We start from the raw sequence: 16,736 nt of genomic DNA on the forward strand, positions 1-16,736 counted from the left end.
TTTCAATGGGGCAGTATAAGTCAATGGTGGTCAACTGCTTGCATCATTATCACCACCAACCTCTTCATGATGTACATTTATACCATATCTTTTCTCAAAGGAGCTGAAGGCAAGACACATAGTCCTTCTTCATGTTTATCCTCACAGTGACCCTGTGAAGTAGGTTAGGCAGAGAGAGTGTGAGTGATTGGCCCCTAGGAGGCCTAGTGAGCTGGGTCTGGAACAGCTGGGTCTGAAACTGGGTGGAAATTCCTTACTATCTGTGCAGAACATGCAAATGCAAAATATTGTAAGATTCAATTTGTCACACATGACGTATTGCCACAATCTTCTTTTCCTGGGACAATTCCTCAGACCTATTTATGCTACAAACATCTATCTATTATTCTCTGTGTAGCAGCTTGTCCCTCTCCCCAGCTGGGTGAAGTGAGCCTCCTCCTTTTGGAGAAGTCCAAATCCAAACAGCAAACCTGGCTCCAAACTACACTTCCCCACTAGCCAGACTGGGTCACAAAGACTGATGAGTTTTGCATTCTAAAGGCTTGAGAGAGATGCCCAGCCACCAAGGGACATTAAGAACAAAATCCCTGGCTCCTCATCGATTGCCCATGTGCAGTAATCAAAACAGCCTAAATGCTAATTCAATAAGTGTAAGGTATATACAAGGTATCCCTGAGTTGCAAGACTGCTGGTGACTGCATATACAATGGCCACTGAGAGATGGGTCAAGGTTTGTAGGGCCCTGTTGATCTTCATCAAAGTCAGGCTTCCTCAACCTTGGCCCTCCAGATGTTTTTGGCCTACAACTCCCATGATCCCTAGCTAGCAGGACCAGTGGTCAGGGATGATGGGAATTGTAGTTTCAAAACATCTGGAGGGCTGAGTTTGAGGAAGCCTGATCAAAGTTCTCCATGATGAATGGAAATGTTTTCCTATCTACAAAGCTACTTGCTCTTAGGATCACAGTTCCTGGGTTGGGACTGATAGGAATCATAGTCCAACAACAATTGGAGGGTACCATATTATCCCCTCCTGTACCAGTAGATCTCTGGGTGGCCTGCAGTAGTTTGGCAAAAGTTTGTGATTGCCAGTTTAACAACGGCACTAACAGAAGTACTTGTTTCACTCAAGTTAGGCTGCTGAAATGAAGAAAGGGCTGGACTTTTGTGTGAAAGAACTAGTGAGCTCAGTTATGGAAAATGGAAACAAATTCCTAGTCTCAGAATGTGCCTGTTCTTCAGTTCAAAGTCTGTATCTTTAGCAGCTGGCACCGTTTGCCACATCTTCAGCTTCTACTGAAAGAAAAAGGGAGAATATTTAGTGTGGTGCCCTCCAGATGTTTTGGACTACAACTCCCATAATCCTTGCTGGGTGGGGCTGATGAGAGTTGCCGTCCAAAACAGCTGGAGGGCACCAGGTTGGGGAAGATGGATGACCTGACAGGATCACAAGGCCCCTGGCTATGTATTCTGTAACTTCCAGAATATATGTATATGTATATGTATATGTATATGTATATGTATATGTATATGTATATGTATATGTATATGTATATGTATATGTATATGTATATGATGTGTATATGTATATGTATATCTGCATAAGAACAACACCTGCAAGATAAATTGAGCTGGGAGAAATGTGCTTGAGGAAGCGTCTTCCTCCCAGCCACCCCCTCCACCTCCTTCCCCGATGCATCCCTTGCAGGCAGCCCCCATTCCTAGGTGGGGGGTGGGGTGCGATCTGGCGACCCCCTTCCCTCGTCCCTCCTCCGGGGAGTGTGGCAGGCGGGGGTGGGGTTTCGCCTGCCCGCTCCTCGCCCGGGAGCCGCCGTCGGCGGGGTGATGTAGCCTGTGTGGGAGGGAATACCCCCGGCTCCAGCATGAAGGCTCCTGTAAAAGATGTGTGAGCAGGCAGCGCGCTACTGCCGGGAGAGCGTCCACAAGCTCCTCCGCAAACAGCAGCCGCAGATCGGGGGGCTGGACGGGCTGCTCCGCTGGATAGTCACCAAGATGAGCGACAAGAGCATCCTGCCCGACCGGGAGCTCCTGCAGGAAGGCCAGGCGGCCGCCGGGCAGGACGGCTGCTTCCCCGAGCAGCGGAAAGGCGCTTCCGTGATCCTGGATGTGAGTTTCCTTCTCGGAGCCGAGAGCTGCAGCCCAGACCCGGGCGGGCGGGTGGCGGGAGACCAGGCAGGCAGGCAAGCAGGGGGAGAGGCGCCCTCGCCCTCCGCCTCGCCCGCAACTGCCCAACAAACCTGGACCTTTTTTTCGCCTTTTCACCTGCCAGAGAAAAAAAGAGATTGATTTCTACTGAAAGGCGCCCTGGTCTTCTTTATGTGGCCAGGCGCCTTGCAGCACGCGAGGTTGGAGGCTTGCAAGTGACCTGGCGAATGGCGTCCCCTTCGCTGCTCTTGCGCGAGGCTCTAGTAGAACCTCCAGGTGCGGGCGCAGTCTACCTTTGCAAAAGCCCAAATCCTTTCATTTCCCCCCGGTTTTTTGGCGGGGGGCAAACGGCAAAGGAGGGCTGTGACTTCTCTGCTTGCCAATGAGGGTGTGATCTCTCCCCCCCCCCGCTGATTCGCCCCCCCCCCCGCTGAATTCCCTAGCAGGTGGGTTTTTTTTGTCTCATTGGGTTTAAAATGGGTATATCCCACCCCACTCCAAACTATATGGGGGAGGGAAGGCAGTTTTGGGTCTGACTCTGGAGGAAACCTGAATTGTGTGTATGGGGGGGGGGTGCGCATCAAGATTTAAGTCAAGAAGGGGTTTTATTCTGTTCTTCTTAGAGCAAAGGCTTCCAGGTGGGATAGACCGAAGTCCTGAACGGGTGTCCCCTGAGCTAGTGCAGACCGTTTTCCCTGCGCCACTGAAGGGTAGCCAACTTTCCCCCTCTCCAGGAGGGCTCCAGGCTGGGATTTTGCAAAGGAAATCATCGCTTTCATCTTCTCCGTGGGGTGGGAGCCTTTCCTAATAAGTGTTTTTGCCTTCCAGGCAGCTGTTAAAAGCAGAGGATCTCTGTCAAGAGGGGGGAAGTTAGCAACCCCAGAGGAAGCGCTTTCGAGGCTGCCCTCATTTAGGCAGGGCTGTGCCGTGGGATCTCTCCCTGGAAGGGCAGGGCAGACGAGTCTTGCAGGGTCCCAGTAAGAGACCCGGGCTTGGTTGTTCTCCTGCCATAGCTTTCCCAAGAGAATAAATTCCCCTTAAAAGCAGCCCACTCCAGTTAATGGGCACAGGAAGCCATTTACCCTCCTCAAAGAGGGAAAGCTGGCATAGGAGTTGCAATTGCTCTCTGAATTTCACACATACAAACACAATACAAAGTAATTAAGCCGGGGAGCTTTGAGAGATTCCAGTTATGGAAGATGAGGACAGAGGAAAATGTCATACTAACACTTTGTGTTTTATGTCACATCGTGGAGTCTTCTCTGCACTTTGTAGCACTTTCACCTACATTATCTCAGTAACTCTTACAACAGCCCTGCAAGGTAGGCTGGCCTCAGATTGCCCCTCATTGAAGGGCTAGAAAATTTTACTGAATTCAGAAGTGCCATGTTGGATGAGCAGACATCGCAGGGAGAAGAGGGGTTTGGAAGAAGGAGATTGGTTTGGTTGTGATTGTTATTCCCCTGACCTGGAGAAGAGAAGCATACACCCTCTTTTCAATGCTTGTCATGACTTCTGTGGCAAATGGATGCAGAAGTCTGTGTATAGGGTTTATCTTATTACAGCAAAGCAATGGTATGCAACAGAGAGGATTGTAGCTTAGTGGCAGAGCATCTGCCTTGCGTGCAGAAGTTCCCGGGTTCAAACCCTGGCATCTCCAGGTAGGTCTGGGAAAGACTGCTGCCTGAAACCGTGGATTGCCACTTCCAGTCAGTGCAGACAACACTGAGCTAGATAGATTGATGTCTGATTTGGTATAAGGCCGCTTCCTGTGAGCCTTTGCATAAGTGGGGATCTCCGCAGCATGCCCACAATTGAGAAGGGCATATGATGGGTATACAAGATTTGTTGAAACTTATCTAAATATGCAGCTTATGTGTGTCACCTCAGTGAAGGGGTTTGAAGACTCATATTACCAAATGGGCAGTCCCATTTGGAAAAAGACAAGAATTGATGTTTTCTATTATTTAATCTTAACAATATGCAAGGTAGGTAGGTGCTGATGCTGGCAGTTATAAATGCTGGTTGGTGCTGTTTTCTCTTCCCATCAGCTAAAAAGTTCAATCATCTTTCTGAGAATTCTGAAACAAAATTAGCTCTCTCCTGCCAGAATTCCCCTTCCCCAAAGGGGGATTGAACCTCAAACTCCTGACATGAGAAAATAACATTAAATTCTGGGGATGAACATGAATGCCTAACTTCCCTGATGCTCTACCATAACTACCATTCTGTATCAAATTGCTTACAAATTAATAGTATTTGTCACACACACCCCTCTCACATACACACAACACAAACACTCTCCAGGACACTACACTGATGAAAAGAAGAATCAGGGGTTTGCTGTAAAAAATGTTAGCAGCCTGGGTTTTTTTCCTGCTTCGCGTTACTGTAGTTCTATTTTTACCTAAGTGCTGTTTTAAGCTAGTGAATCCTTGCAACTTTTAAAATCAAGGCTACCTGAAAGATGCCAAATGAAAATCTGCAGAGAGTTTTCTCGGCTTTCGCTAATGCTTAATGTAACATGATGTACCCATAATCTAAGTTCTGAATAGGGATGGAGGGGAAAATGTGATTCAGTTCACATTTACCGTAACAACAAACCTACCCAATTTGCACTTTTTGAAACAATATGTGAACTCAGCCGTACTTCAAAATTTGTGCTTATCTGAATTTTGCAATGCAGTTCTCCAACCAGCTAATGAGTACAAAAATGCAGATACTAGGGTAAAGGCATATATCGGTAAGAATGGCATACAAAAATGAATAATGAGGAAAGTTGCTTTGCAAAAATGTGTAGATGTTGTGTATATGGAGAAATTTATACTAAGATACTGGTGAATTTGTATAAAGGTTATTTAAAAACCACATAAAGTGTTATGGAAAATGTGGAGAATGGAACTTAATACTAGAAAATGAGAAACTGAAGGAAAACTGAAATGATTCACCCACCCCTAGTTCTTAGTTAGGCTCAGAACTAGGCAAAGACAGATTGAGGGGTTAGATCTGGTCATTCCCAAGCTGTATGCCAGAGTGTGTACTAGTGAGATTGGAGAGAACCATCAGGGCACTATGAGAAAACAAATAAATTGAGTAATCAAAGGCGAGGCTCACCAGATCGCCTCCCAATCAACCTTCCGTGAAGGCAAGTAATTTTTGTGGCTTTCTGCATTGGGAAGATTGAATGATCCAATCATGGGACCCAATGCAGAGATGCACCGGAACAAATTAACAAGGAGAGTTCCCACAGTGTCTCTAAGTTATTGCTCTGCATGTGCCTCCTTACAATTTCTCTCTCCTCCCCACCATCCCTGATATATAAGGGTAAAGGGTTCTTCCAATATTATTATTATTATTTTAAAAATAGTACATCTTGGGCATTGGGAAATTTGACTTAGATGGAGGAGAAAGCAGTGGTTTGCATAAAAACCACAGGGAAAAATAATTATATAACATCTCTTTCCTTTTTAAAGAGCTTTACAGAATCATATTATGAAAATGAGATATTAATAGTGCCAGCTGGAATTGATAGTTAATGTACCGAGTGTAAATTTAACTCTCCTAAAATTTGTTAATATACTTGACACTTTAATAGCAATATCCTCCCCCCATTTTTTTAAAGGGGGGAATATTATTGGTGAGTGAATCATGCTGGCTCATTTAACACTGTTGTCCATCAAGCAACCCCTCTCACAACAACTGATTTATCTGTACTACATTAAGGCAAGCCTAATTAGTGAATACATTTATATCTTCTTCCATGCTACTTGGAATGAAAAACTGGTAGCGCAAAATGACTTAATAACGGCTCCAAATCAAAGCCTCTTGATGAGGCAGGCTAATCCAAAATTGGTCACAAGAAAACTTCTTTAAAACAACAACCACCATGTATTAATTTCTCTTCCAGTATTATAAAACACAACAACAAATGGATCCAAGTTTCCACACACAACCCTGCTGATTTTCAACCTTTCTCTCAAGTACTCCTGCGGTTATCTGTTTGGTCTGGAATACCCCTTGGGAATGCTGTTAATGTGACAGAGAAAACAAACAAGAACCGATTCATTTTGAGATTGAGGACCAATCTAGCTGTGACGTCACTTGCATGGCTGCATCATGCAATTAAAGTGAACATTTTTTAAAAATGATGTAAACAAGAGCTTGGGGGAAGCCTGATCAGCCTCCATCTTCTGGGTGTGGGGAGAAGGACTTTAATTCTATCTCTCCCTGACACTCTCCCAACAAAAAGCATCTCTCTTAATATGAATTTCAAGTGAAGCTCTAGCCCTGCCTTTGCCATCTAGTGCCCTCTTGATGCATTAGACTACATCTCCCATCAGCCCCAGCCAACATGGCCTTGCTGGCCAAGGCTGATTAGTCCAAAACATATGGGGGGCACCAGGTTGGTGACTGTCAGGAGCAGGCCAGCGATAAAACACCTGGTGTCAGTGAAATTAACTCTTTATTCAAAGAAACCAAAACAGTGCAGGCCTGGTGATCACAGCAACTCTTCCCAGTGGGTCTTGTCCCAATGAAGGTCCCCGTCTTCCCACCACTCTCTAAGGTTCCTCTCCTGGGTCCTTCCCCAGCAACCTGAAGCTCCTTCACCTTATCTCTCTTTGCTCCACCCTCTTCATCACTCTCCATGCTCTGGGAGACTAGGGAGGAATGCAGCTTTTCACAGCAGGAAGGGGAGACTCCCTGGTTTCTTCAGCAGCCTCTAATTTTGGACTGCCCTCTTCCTGCTCACTAAGCTCTGTTACTTTTTCAGGTTGTGACACCACCTTCCTCCCAGTCTGCTGCCTTCAGATGTCTTCTCCCTTTGACCACTCATGGTCATCCCATCACCAGTCCCCTGACTCTGAAACTTCCTCCCTTGGGGGTTCTCCAGCTGCTGCCTCCCACCTCTCCTCTGCATCCAGCCAGTCCATAACATCAATGGCTGTCCTAGCTTTGAAATGCAAACGGATTTGCAGATTTTGAAACAATGGATTCAGTGTTAGTCATACTCAAAGTAAATCCATTGAAGTAAGTGGATATGGTTAACATAGTTTTTTTAAAATAAAAAATTTTTAGTGGGTCTACTCTGAGTAAGACTTAGTTGAATACAATCCAACAAATGAGCCAAAACACAATCATCCTTTGACATTCACACTTCTCTGAATTTTTCAAAGCAGTTTACCTGCCAAAGTGCTGGCAAAAAAGGCATATATTAGGGTAAGTGTGCACAACAATGCACATATTAGTGAAAATAACACCCAAAAATGCATTGTATTTGGGGAAATTATCTTACAAAAATTTGTATCTTAGGCAAAACTAATTGCAAATATGTATATTAGGAGATATTAGCAGTAAAATGCTGATGAAATTTTGTGATGACTTAAAAAAACAACAACCCCGCAAATTGATGTGGAGATATCCTATCTCTATTCCAGATGCAGACTGGAAATAAATTATAGAAACCTTCAAAAAGAATTATAGAAACCTTCAAAAAGAAAAAGGAAATAAATTATAGAAACCTTCAAAAAGAAAACTGTTGTCAGTGGTGCAGTTAGGTAATTTTTGGCTCTGGACTTAATGTACTTATGAGGTACCCCTTTTTAGATGGTAATGGATATCATTTTGCTTACTTCCAAATGTGTCAAGTTAGTCATTCTGTGTTTGGGGTTCTTTCCTGCCCATTTTGCTGACATCTGCCCCAAGGTCTTTCCTGATTACACCACTGGCCGTCATATAAAACAGGGTGGAGAATACAGTGTTTGCTGTGTGTTGTTTGCTATACTTTTAACTGAGCATCTTTTAACTGAGCTGCATGCAGAGTCTTGGTTCCTCTAGTCTTGATATGTAACTTTGATACTATGGATTCCCTGTTCCTTGTGTTTTGGCTTCTTGATTACTGAACGATAACCAGTTTCAATTATGAGCTTGTAGTCTGAAAACAGAGCTCATGGGTGTGATCTGACTTCTCTCATGTTGATCAGCCTCCAAAATGAGTTGTGATGCTAAAGTTGATAGCTGCCTTGGCTTGCCCTTTGTGCTTCCTTCGAGCCCTCATTAATAAAGCATTTGTTGTGTAATGTTCTATCGATTTGCCGTTCTGGCCTAATTTCCCCCTTCTGGCTTGCTGCTTCCGCCTTAACTCCTGTAGAAGTTAATTATGATTTTCCTTCAAATTACCTCCTAATTTGTCTGGGATTTCTATTATTTCCCACTCTTGACAAGCTATTTCATTATTGCCAAGATTCCACTTGCTTTGCCCAGCATTTAAGATTAGCTTATTCACATTTTGATTCTAGGTCTTACAGGTTGGGGGGGGGGAGCGTTCATGAAAAACAAAACAGTATGCCCTGCTTTTGGGAGACATAATATGGCTCAGATGTGTTGGCGATGGATGGAACTGCAAGCACAACATGGGGTTATTAACCAACTCTCTCCATATCTATTTAAAATGGCTCAGTTTCAGAGACTGTCAAGCAGATAATTTCATTGAAGGATGCAGTTCCAATAACTGTCCCATGCAGTGTAATTAAAAGATCAGTTTCAGGTCGGTGTCATTGACATCCAGCCATATCACTGCTAATTTGACTTCATTGATGTCATCTTTTGCAAAAGAAGCTATATTTTCCATAGGTGGTTATTATACTGCTTTGATCCTGGAATGATTAAAAAAATTAAGAAAGGACCAAAGGAAGCACATAACATGGAAGATCTGTGCATATAATCTCTCACATTTATGTTAAATGTTAATAGAAGCACCCACCTACTTTAAACGGCCTTGGTCCAGTATACCTGAAGGAGCGTCTCCACCCCCATCGTTCTGCCCAGACACTGAGGTCCAGCACTGAGGGCCTTCTGCCAGTTCCCTCACTGCAAGAGGCCAAGTTACAGGGAACCAGACACAGGGCCTTCTCGGTAGTGGCACCTGCCCTGTGGAACGCCCTCCCACCAGATGTCAAAGAGAAAAACAACTACCAGACTTTTAGAAAACATCTGAAGGCAGCCCTGTTTAGGGAAGCTGTTAATGTTTAATAGACTATTGTATTTTAATATTCTGTTAGAAGCCCCCCAAAGTGGCTGGGGAAACCCAGCCAGATGGGCGGGGTATAAATAAATTATTATTATCACTGAGGGGGGGGGGGAATTTAACTCTTTCCTCTATGGTGCTTTCCCCCACTGAAATCACACACACACACCCCAAACTGCTATTTGCCCCATTGGAGGGGAAATATATGAGTGTCTAGATGTGCGTGTCTGATGGGGAAGGACAGCAGCTTCATGATAGCACATGTACTTTGCACACAGGTGGTCCCAGGCTCAATACCTTGCATCTCCAGGAAGAGCTGGGAATGTCCCCTGCCTGAAATCCAGAAGAGTTGCCGCCAGCCCGTGCAGACAGTACTGAGCTAGATGGACCAGTGGTCTGACTCAGCATACGACAGCTTCCCAACCATTTTCTTTTTTCTTTTTTCTTTTTTTAATACATTTATTTGGTTTTTCAGATAAAAAATTTACAGTCACATGTCCAACATACAACATAAAAACAAGATTCCAAGGAATCTTTTGGACTTCCCTTCTCCCCTTTGTGGGTCCTATTGTTAATCATATCCTCCTGCTTCTTTACTAGAAATATTAACTAACAAACTGAAACTGACACGGGGACAAACAGAAGAAGACACCTTCACCCCGGTATGGCTCCCCTTTATCACATACACAGCCCAACAGGACAATGACAATAATCCACCAACAGCATACAAATCAATATGGCTAACTTGATCCAAAACACCCACCCACCTCACTCACACACGAAAACAAAGATCACCACAGCCAATCACAAACAAACAATCACATCCTAGGCCAACCCCAACCTCTCTCACCACCAAAGGAACACAAGTGAACAACACAAGCACGCTGACACCAAACTACATACATTAAGCATAATAGAAACACCGCTACCCTACCCCCATCCATCTCCCCTCCCTCCACCCTCCTTTCTTTCTTTCTTTTTTTTCTTTTCTTTTTTATTCTCCCCCTAATGCCTCAACAAATGAAATGGATTTGTAAAAATGTTACACGGGGGGGGGGGGGGAATACGAGGCATTACACTTACACTGTAAAACAAGAAAACCCTTAATAAAATATTTAAATAATAATAATAATAATAATCCAAATCTTTTATCTCTCCATTGTATCCAAAAATCACCATGAAACTACAAGTGATATTCCAGTCCTACTAATATAGTAACTGTTTACAATGGTCTTTAAGATAAGTTATACATTTCCCCCATTCCTTATTAAAATTTTGGTCTTTCTGATTTCTGGTTCTTCCGGTCATTTTAGCCATTTTGGAATAATCCATCAACTTGATCTCTTTTAAACTGCACAACTCTGGGCAAGTTCTGTTGTGTTTTTTAATGTGTGCAGCACTTATTATTATTATTATTATTATTATTATTATTATTATTATTATTAATTGTCAAATGTTTAATAATAATAATAATAATAATAATAATAATAATAATAATAAAATAAATAAGAGAGAGAGAGAATTTATAGGTTGAGTTATCATCAAGGTTTGTACCTTCTCACTGTTGTCGTAGCCCACAGAAGCCATGGCCTTTCAGATGTTGTTGGATAGACTCCAACTCCCATCAGCCTCAGCCACCTTAGTCAGTGGCCAGAGATGATGGGAGATCTGGAGGGCCACACTCCATCCCTGTCCTAGCCCTGGCCCTGCCGGTGAAATCCAGTAAGTTTGCCCACATGGAACTGAGCACCACATCATTCACTCATTGCTTTGCTTAACTCTGCTGAGCAGAGCTGAGGAAGCTCCATGTTTCCCTCTGCAGAAGGGGGAGGGAAATGATTTCAGCCTGAGGGCCACATTCTGTTGCAGAAAGCATGACATTGATAGGCTGGCCAGAGGCAAGAAATGAGTGAGGCAACAGGTACTGTACATTCTAGCTACAGAGGTTTCTACACATCCACTCACTCACTCAGTTCAAGCACATTCTAGCCAGGGAAAAGTACTTGAGATAGGCATATCCTGGGGAGAGTCTGAGGGCCACACATGACCTGCAGGTCTGTGGCTCCCTAACCCTCCATTGCAGGAATGGTGACTGAAGGAGAGTTGTTGAGCCCTTGCTGATGAAATGCTGCTTATTTGTCTGGTCTCCAGAAGTAGCCCCCCTAGCACGCCACATTCCCTCTCTGAACAGCAAAATTAGTCCAATCAACACCGACGTGCTTTTTGCTTGGGAGGTGTTGACACCTGACAACACTGGTAGAAACTTAGATTTAGCTAACTGGTCTAAATCTGGTCTAAATCAAGATTTCCTCTTCTCCCAGGACTTTCAGAAAAGCTGCATATTTGCTCAGCTTTGCAGTTGAATTTGCTGCTGTTCTCTCCCACACGTATACATTTTTGATGCTGTTGGCCAAAAGTTCCATCTTATTATAAAGGGGTACATTTGAAATTCTCCTCGTCCAAATGCCCTCCCTGGATTTTGGAGTCCCAATTTGCTTTATCCCTTTGCAGACAGTTTGACTGAATGTGTGTGTGCGTGCGTTCGTGCATGTGTGTGTGTACAGATGCTCTGATGCACATCTACAACATGCCTGCATGGATTAGATGTGCACAGGCCACTCTACACACAACATGACCTGGTTTCTCCTATAGCCCCTGATAGATGCAGCAATGTCTTTGGGTGCCAGTTGCTGGAAACCACTGGAGGGGAGAGTGTTCTTGTGCTCAGGTCCTGCTTATGGGTTTTCCATGAGGGCATCTGGTTGGCCAGTGTGAGAACAAGATGCTAGACTAGGTCTAGCCTGATACAGCAGCAATGCTCTTTAGGCTGCCATGAACATGGCATGTCAAGAAAAAGAACTCCCCCACTGCTGTGGTGTGAGGACATTCTCCATGGTTTCTACAAAAGCCCCACAGGATCACTGGCTAAAACAGTTCACTGCTGAGGACTTGCAGTAAAGGCAGGAATAAAAAATGAGAAAGAAACAGTTTATTAAGTATGAAATCTGATCCACGATGGGGAGAAAGGAAGTCTATTAGAATATAATAACAATTGGATATAGATAATAAGATAAAATAGGTCCAAGCGCAGAAATTTGAGGACTTTTGGCTATATGTTTATCAGTTATGGTGTATGTTCTTTTTAGTTTGTTTAGATTTTCTTTTTAGTTTGTTTGTATTTGTAGTTTTTTAAGTGTGGTGTGCATGTGTTGTAGTAATAATCCAATAAAAAGCATGGTAAAAAAACAACAGTTCACTGCTGCAAACATTGCAAATAATGTAGACTGGAGCAAGAACTAAAGGAAATCTGCAATTATGGGTTGCAAATGTTTAGCCCTACTCAGGGTAGACTCATTGAAAATTATGAACATCGCTAACTTAGGTCCATTAACTTCTGTGGGTCTACAAACTTAGTTGGATGTGATCCCATGTCAATATTTGGGTGGTGGTGGTTTAATTTTCCTTTATTGGTTTTTCATGTAAACACTACACAGTCAAAACCCTCCCCCACATATGGGTGCAGGAGAGCAGCATTTCAGATCCCAGTGTCCATTCAATGGATGTCAGTGTTCATCTGAAATTCCTCCAGTTCTGGATTCTTTTCCTTCCTTGATGTTACTCCCAACTGCTTCCCTGTATGACCACTTGTGCAATCCATTAGTTCCTACATTGAGTCACTGTAATTACAGTGACTGTCTAGCATTTAGGGTCAAAATGCAAGGATGGCCAGCTAATTCAAGGATATGTTTACATTCTTTCATAACCTTTTTGGTAGTATGGTGTTAAAGTACCATTCAACTCTTAGACTGCAGTTTCAAAACTGTATGCATTTTAGCATGTTAATGGCATGGTGAAGTACTGTATAATTTTATTTGTATTGCGTTTATTAGTGTTGGGCTCCTGCTGGGAGCATGAGAGGGATAAAAATAAAGATGTAAACAGTGGAGGACTAGGACCCTGTATGACAGCCTTCACCAACCTGGTGATCTCCAGCTGTTTTGCACTACAACTCCCATCAGCCCCAGCCAGCAACTGATGGGAGTTGCAGTCCCAAACAGTGGGAGGGCACAGGGATGGAGAAGGCTGCTGTAACTATGAGCACAGTATTTCCTTCAATGAAACTCTCTAGTTTCCCCTCCTCTGTTGCACATTCCATTCAATCCATCTTTCATGCAGGAAACTAGCCTTTTGGATGTGAAATTAAATTATATCTCAACACAAAACTTTATAATTCAGCTATGATTTGTAAAGCTTAGCCATGGGCTGCCCTTTCAGCAATGGACTTTCGATGGTGGATCTGCTGAAATGTGGCGTTTTATCAGTTTTCTCTCTTTTCTTTTGAAACTGATTTGAGCATCAGTTGGAGTCTATTTCTTTGTTGAGAGACTGAAATCAAATCAAATTGACTTATCCGTGCCTGTGATAGTATTGCTCAAGCAATATTTTTTTGAATCGAACGTTTTCCAGTTCAATCCATTCCTAGAACCATTTTTATTACCGAACCATTGTTACCTTTGAATGCTTTGAGTTGTGACCTAGAAAATAGAGAATGTTGTTCTCTGGCTGAATAAAACCTTTTCTTTTCTTCTTCTTTTACAACACCCTTTTGTTCGCTTCCTGGAAATAACAGCAGCTTTGTTTTGTATATGTTTAATCAAGTTTCTTCTTTGGAAGAGAATGAGTTCAGTAGAGAAAGAATTCTACTGCTGTGCCGTAGAAGCATGTGACTCGCCATATGCAATTTTTGTAACCACCCAAGTCCCTCATGGTGTCTTGATGGCCTTATATTGGGCTGTGCAAAATTTTCCCAGGGACAGTGGGACATAAGAGTCATTAAAACTAATTACAGCAGAGCTGCGGAAACCTTTTCACCATGGGGCTGCATTCCTGTTACCTATGCATAGCACACCAGTTTCTACACACAAACTCCTCTTCACCCAGGGAAGCAAGAGGTACTGTCGGAGTTCAGGAACATATTGCAGGCAGGCAAAGTGACTCAGTGTGTGAAGCTCAGTATTGTCTACACTGACAGACAGCAGCTCCCCCAGATTTCAGGCAGGGAGTCTTTCCTGGCCCTAACAAGAGATGCCAGGGATTGAACCTGGCACCTTCTGCACACAAAACGGATGCTCTGCCAGTGAGCCAAGGCTCAGTGAGTCAGGTGAGTGAGCAGTGGCAAGAGCGGTGAGGAGGAAATGCCAAGCACATTCAAGGAGGGAGTCCACTAAGAGCATATTGCTCAAGCCCCCCAAAACCTGGAGTCAGCACTGCATTGCCCTGATGACTGCTCCTTCCCCTGTGTCTGGCCATTCCCTGAAATGTACCAAGTGGCACCAACTCATGTTGAGTTCTTTCCTGTTGAATGTCTGCCTGCCGTATAGATGCCAAGGACACAGAACCTTTGTTGCGGGGAGGTGGTTGGGAAACACAGTCACTGTACAGGTATGCTGTTGGGTTTTCTTTTCTTAAAAAAAATAAAAGGTAACCCAAGCTTTAATTGTCAAATTGCGCCAAGCACTTTTCAAATCTCTCCTCCAGGTTTTGCTGCACTCGCCTCCCTTCTTTCTCCTCCCTGATTTGCAGCAAGATGTCTTCTGTTGTTATGTATTCCCCCTCTTCTCTCTGCTGCTTTTGCTTTGATCTAAATTTATCTCCTTCCCACGCAGAGTGAGCCGACGTCTCTTTCTTTACTACTGTACATTAATTATACAAGCAGTGCAAGATCATGGAAATCTGCTTGCTGACAACCTCTTTTTATGCCAGAATATCAAATATCATTCCACTGTATTTCGTTGGCGATACTGCCCTTACTTCCTGCCCTAAGGTTCTCTCTCCCCTGGGCTCAGACCTGTATTCTTATGTAAGGCTACTTCTCCCTTGCTTGCACTCTTGCTCTGTGAATGTGTTTTCCAACAAATTTGGGATGCAATGTATGTGACAGAACCCCTCCGGTGCAATTAGTTTATATTTGCTACAACTTTTGAGTTCTCCCTGATCGCTCATTGCCCCTCATTTGCTTCTGCAATGCTCTGGAATGTCTGCAGTGCACCTGCTAAAAGAGCCACAAAGGCACATTGAAGGACAAATATGCCACTTAGAGCCTCAAGCTGGGATATTTTCACACAAATAAATGTACTCACATGTAGGTGCAGCAGCACACCTTATAGGAGAGGAGGCTGGGAACACCATGCCCAGTAACTGCCTTTTACTGTGTGAACCAGGGGAAATATACTTAGGTCCAGTTGCTGACAAATCTGGCAGGGGGCAGAGAGGGGGGGGGACAGAGAGTTTTTATTGGGAATTTGCTGCAAGCTCCATACCTATCTGGATTGCCTGTAATATTCCCCCACTCCCTGCAGAAGTTTAAAGTAACCACGGAACAAGACCTGCACATCTCTCTCTGCGTGATTCTGTCTCTAAGTGAAAGATATATATTTGTGTTTGATTTGTAACAGCCAAGCGATTACAAAATAGTAAAACTGTGCCTTTCTTTGATTCTAGATCTTCAGACGAGCTGACAAAAATGGTAAGTCATCTTATTGATGAGTGTGGGTGTGTGCTTGTATTCATTTACTTGTAAAATTAAATGATATATGTCCTTTACAGGGGATTGCAGGCATTGAACCCGGAGCCTTCTGTGTGAAAAACATGTGTTCTCTCACTGTGCTAAGGACCTTCCCCTGTGGCAGGCTTGGTGGAAAAGTTTTGCTAATGAAATTCACATCTATGTGGTATTTATACATTTGCACATCTATGTTCCACACAGCTGTGCAAATGTATAAATCTTCTTCCCATATGAGTCCACTGGATTTCATAGGAGTTACCTGCTCTGTGTTACCTCCTGGGGAGAGGATGCAAATGAAGTTCCCATTACACAACTATGCTGCTGCAAGTCAGCAGGTGCTCCTTATACACCCTGGTGGGAGAAAGACCCAAACTTTGCATCAGTGATAGTCAGCTACTATCACAGCCACAATTCCTTTCTTTTAAAAACTTGGGCCTAATTATTCTGGGTCCTTGTTAAACATACAAAGGCAATGCTATGGCAGATGGAACTCAGAATGGTTGACCTTGAGGAAGACAACATTCCATCTAAACATTTTGTTATATCCAACGAAATCACGCAACAACCAGTGGCGTAGCGTGGGGGGTGCAGGGGGGCCGGCCGCACCGGGCACAACATCTGGGGGGCGCTAATCTAGTGGAAGAGACTCGAGTGCTAAAATCCATGGGTTAGGGAGCGCAAATAACTTGCCTTGCCCCGGGTGCTGACAACCCAAGCTACGCCACTGGCAACAACTTCCAGTTGTGCAACAGAACTTCCCCACTAGAACCCCTAAAATCTGCCTTGGAAGTTCCCCCAACTCTCTGAAGCAGGTTTTGGAGTGCAAGGGGCAGGGAGTGGGATGGAAAGTTCCTTTGCACAAGCAGAAGTCGTTCTACTCATGGATTGACTTCATTGGGTCCCACCCGAGCTCTCTGTCATCCTGGACTCTTTTAAGAGTTACCAGTGTTCAGTACATAATCAGTGCTGACCAGAGGTGTGG

General features: G+C 43.9%; 1 protein-coding gene across 1 annotated transcript in view; it reads left to right on the forward strand.

Annotated features, from left to right (window-relative positions):
- Positions 1-1,769: 1,769 nt before the first annotated feature.
- Positions 1,770-16,736, forward strand: part of NECAB2 (N-terminal EF-hand calcium binding protein 2) — a 163,231-nt gene continuing 148,264 nt past the window's right edge. Inside the window, exons 1-2 of the mRNA XM_083749971.1 lie at positions 1,770-2,126; positions 15,691-15,715. Of these exons, the coding sequence (XP_083606097.1) occupies positions 1,902-2,126; positions 15,691-15,715 (250 nt within the window). The 5' untranslated portion in view covers positions 1,770-1,901. The remainder of the gene's footprint in view (positions 2,127-15,690; positions 15,716-16,736) is intronic.

This window comes from Podarcis gaigeae (genome assembly GCF_964106915.1).
Source record: "Podarcis gaigeae genome assembly, chromosome: 8".
Lineage (NCBI taxonomy): Eukaryota > Metazoa > Chordata > Lepidosauria > Squamata > Lacertidae > Podarcis > Podarcis gaigeae.